Raw genomic sequence first — 3,920 nt, 5'->3', positions numbered from 1 at the left:
AATGCAGGCAAAGTATTTTTTCTGCAATATCGCTAACTGCATATCCCGCATGAATCACCAAAGAAAGCATTTAATTGTTTAAGTAACTGCAACTCATGACTGAAACTTTGCTTTTTCAGAAGAATAATTTCTCTCCGAACAGACATTAAATATTTGAGTGAACGGATCGATAATGCATGTATTTAAAATTGACAGAGCAATAGATGCAATCTGTCTCGTTAAAAAAATCTGAATGTACCATTAGGAACAAATATGCATTTAATGCAAAAAATCAAAACAAAGATTGTAATCTATATAATTTCATTTTTAGTTGTACGATATATTTTTCTTGTCATGGTGCGTGTCATTAAAAGTTAGGGATGTGTTAACCCAGTGGCCAAAAAAGAGAAATAACATGAAATCAAAATGGAGGCGAAGTCTACTCGTTTGCATATTTATGTATCTCTCCTTGTTATGTATATTAAAAGATCATCTCTTACCAGAAAATATATTTGGGACACAGAAAAAGCACACTATTTCTCCTGAACAAAACTTCACTTGCATCTGGAGTGTCGTGGAAAACCGCGAAATATGTAAACCGGTGTGTAATCATGGCTTCTTTGGACTTTATGGAATGGAAAAATGTCACCCCTTACTCACTTGTGCGGATATTAAACAACTCAAATTAGAAGGGAACATAGGAAACTCAGGATATGTGAAAGAGGCAAGAATTAAACTGTATACATACAATTAATAATTTAGTTTTATAATTTCATTTTGTTTAGTAGTATGTAAATAAAAGAACACACTATTCCGATAGATTGACACCATGTTGGTACGTATTGTATTACCCGGTATATATAATATTTGTACTTATATTGGATTTAACCAGCAGTCGTAACTTCGTTTTCCCGAAAGAAAAATAAAATAAAATGTTTTCTGAGAAATAAATGTCTCAATTCAAAATTTGTTTGAACTATCGTGAAGCTATGAGGTTCATTTTCAGAGGTCCATTATAAAACCTGTGTATTACATATGAATTCCAAATCACGTTAAATGGTGGTTGCAAAAAGTGTGAACTGATAGTGCAATTTTTTAAAATTACACCTTTGACCTTAAACCATCATTGCAAATTGTAATAAATTATATAACTGTTAAAATAATTATTTTTATAGGGATTATACTTAAGTATTTGATACCATTACAATCATTTGGAAAATTTGTTAACTTAACCCTAACTCTTAGGTTATAAATCGGTTTTACGAAACTAAGTCATTTTTTGCCGAACCATAGTCTACTGTATTTCTGTTGTCGCAAATTATACCATCTATAATCCAATCCAATTAAGAATAATCAAACCCATAACAAATAGACAAGAACAATAAACTTTTTAAAACATGATTTCTTTTTGAATGAATTGAAATGTAGATGTCTTACTTTTGGATGGTTTTTATTCTTTCGATAAATGCGAAAAGATTATATTCATTTAATAGGATATCAGACAAAGAAACAAACACTCAATGAAAGCCGCCAAAATCACCAGCAAATATTCCACTCTCCTCACAAGATTGAAATGAAAGAAAAATCTTAGGAGCTTTAGAGCTACATCTTTTGTAAAGCTTCTGAGGATTTTAAAGAAAATTTTACTGATGATGACGAGTTTTATTTATTGTTCTTATAACAATGGACGTGTGGAAATGTAAAATTCATTATATAAGATCATCATATATTTTTCAAAAGGTCAGACCGAAAATAAATTTTCATCAATAAAAACATGCTTTGGTCTCATCACATTGCTTTGTATAACACACCTTAACAAAGCAGAGTTTCGGAGTATATTATCAAGTTTTTCTGTCATTCCTTTTGTTTTTATTTGGACTCAGTCTCTTAAAGAAGAAACATTATGCAAATTGATTCACGAAATGATCCCGTATGGAATCCGAATAGGGCCATATCACATAACGATAACAATGAAGCGATGACGATGAAATTATGATGCGATGGCGCGACAATGTAATGACGATGGTGCGATGGCAAAAAGAACCGATAGCGCGATTACGCGATAGAACGATAGCGATGATGCGATAATCGCACTATCGACTGTTTTGCACATGCGTCATTGAAAAAGAAATGGCGTCAGACAGTGAATAAATGAACGCTTTTATATAAGAAATCGACTTTACTCTCTTGACCAATAAGGTATTACATATTAGTCCTTCTTGCCAGACAGATTTAGAAGAGCTAAACCATAGTTTAATGTATAAAGATAACAATTGCTTTGTATAACACACCTTAACAAAGCATATAGTGAAGTAGCGAAGACACGATAGAACATCACTTTATCGCTATCGCACTATATCGCCCTTGCATTGTCGCGCCATCGCATCATCTTTATCGCGCAAATGCACAAACTCTTCATCGTCATCACACAATCGTTATATCATTATTGATTTATCGCACTACGTCGATGGTGCAATGATGCGATAATGAACTACATGGCCCTTTCCGGATCCTATGCTATCCGTATTCCACAACCCCGCGAACTTATCGTAACTTTAACTGAGGGTTTTTGATTTAGGTCAAATTATCACCAATTACACAATCACTCAAAGAGGTCACGCATGATTGGCGTCAGTCCACCTTAAGTAGCCATGTTGGTAGCAAAGACAAATAAATAAATATTTTTCCTACCTACAAGTTTATCTTTTGATTAAAAAAATTATATATATATTTTTTTTTAAAAGTTTTTTTTATAATGAATTGTTCAAACAATATCTTTCATCCTGTTTTAAGGTGTGGCATTCTTATTGGCAGAAGTTTCCGGTTGTAGTAAAGAAATTAAGGAAATTTGATAGGGCGGGAAAAATTGCAGGCCCTGGTTATCTCCAGGGAATAAATCTGATGAAAAACTTCTATAGGCCCTCTGTCCTACTACAGCTTGTGGGCCATTGCAATGATACCATTGTCACAGAGGTTCACAGACTGCTTGATGCAAGGGATTTGGAGATTCGATTTAAGGAATATCCCCTCTATAACACTTTACAAACCAGGATGCAGTTATGTGTGAGCTATGTAGATATACTAAGAACCCTGCATTCTGGACACGATGGAAAAATATACGTCCAGTGTGACGCAAACCATATCCAAAAATTAGCAGGACAATTTCTTTTTACTGAGGATTTCCGATTAGTTCTTAGTGACGTCGACTCCATGGAAACCATTTTGGTGAACGGGACGAATAAGAGGTTAATTAAATGCACTGTCTGGGGTGAAGTTACAGGAAGATTTCCTGCCCCCGAAGAATTGTGGCCTTACAAAGAGAGATATGATGCTTCCAAATTGCCGCTATACGACGAAAAAATCGAGATCTGGAAGATTCCAGACGTGTGTTTGTACTTTCTAGGTGATGATGTTTCTACACGTCAACTTAAACGTTCTCTTAAGGACATCCACAAACAGTGCAAGAACCGCAACCCAAGGAAACGACCAACCGCTGAACAAGTGTATAAGACATACCAGACAATTTATAAAGATATGATTGAAAGTAACTTTTCTGGCTTCAAGGAAAGAGTGTAAAATTGTATATAAACTATGAATGTTACATGATAAACGGTTATTTGCATTTTGTACATATATTCTTCAAAACAATAAGACAGTCTTCATAATTCTTCAAGATCATACTAGATATAAATGTTTCAAGTTCTGATGTTTCGTCATTAGTAATACTGTTATGTATATTTGATATACATTTTAGTTGACTTATCTTTCCTAGTTCTAATGTGGGAGTGTTTTGCTCAATGTAACCCGTATTCAAATATATGAAGTCGATCTAAATCAATAATCTAAATCTGGATCCCTCCTGATTTATAACAGCCTTTGTAGTGTTGCAACTGCCATAATAAATAATTCAAAAATAAATGCAAAATCGTCAAAATATAAAC

The 3,920-nt window shown here is 33.7% G+C and overlaps 1 protein-coding gene across 1 annotated transcript; it reads left to right on the top strand.

The window, feature by feature from the left end:
- Nucleotides 1-394: 394 nt before the first annotated feature.
- Nucleotides 395-3,555, top strand: LOC128179332 (protein O-mannose kinase-like). Its single transcript, XM_052846730.1, has 2 exons — nt 395-703; nt 2,773-3,555. Exons 1-2 carry the CDS (start codon nt 395-397, stop codon nt 3,553-3,555), a joined length of 1,092 nt encoding a protein of 363 aa, XP_052702690.1.
- Nucleotides 3,556-3,920: the final 365 nt, after the last annotated feature.

This window comes from Crassostrea angulata, chromosome 4 (assembly GCF_025612915.1).
Source record: "Crassostrea angulata isolate pt1a10 chromosome 4, ASM2561291v2, whole genome shotgun sequence".
Taxonomy (NCBI): Eukaryota; Metazoa; Mollusca; class Bivalvia; order Ostreida; family Ostreidae; genus Magallana; species Magallana angulata.
The sequence above is the reverse complement of the archived record's forward strand: the minus strand, read 5'-3'. Positions and strand labels throughout refer to the sequence as shown.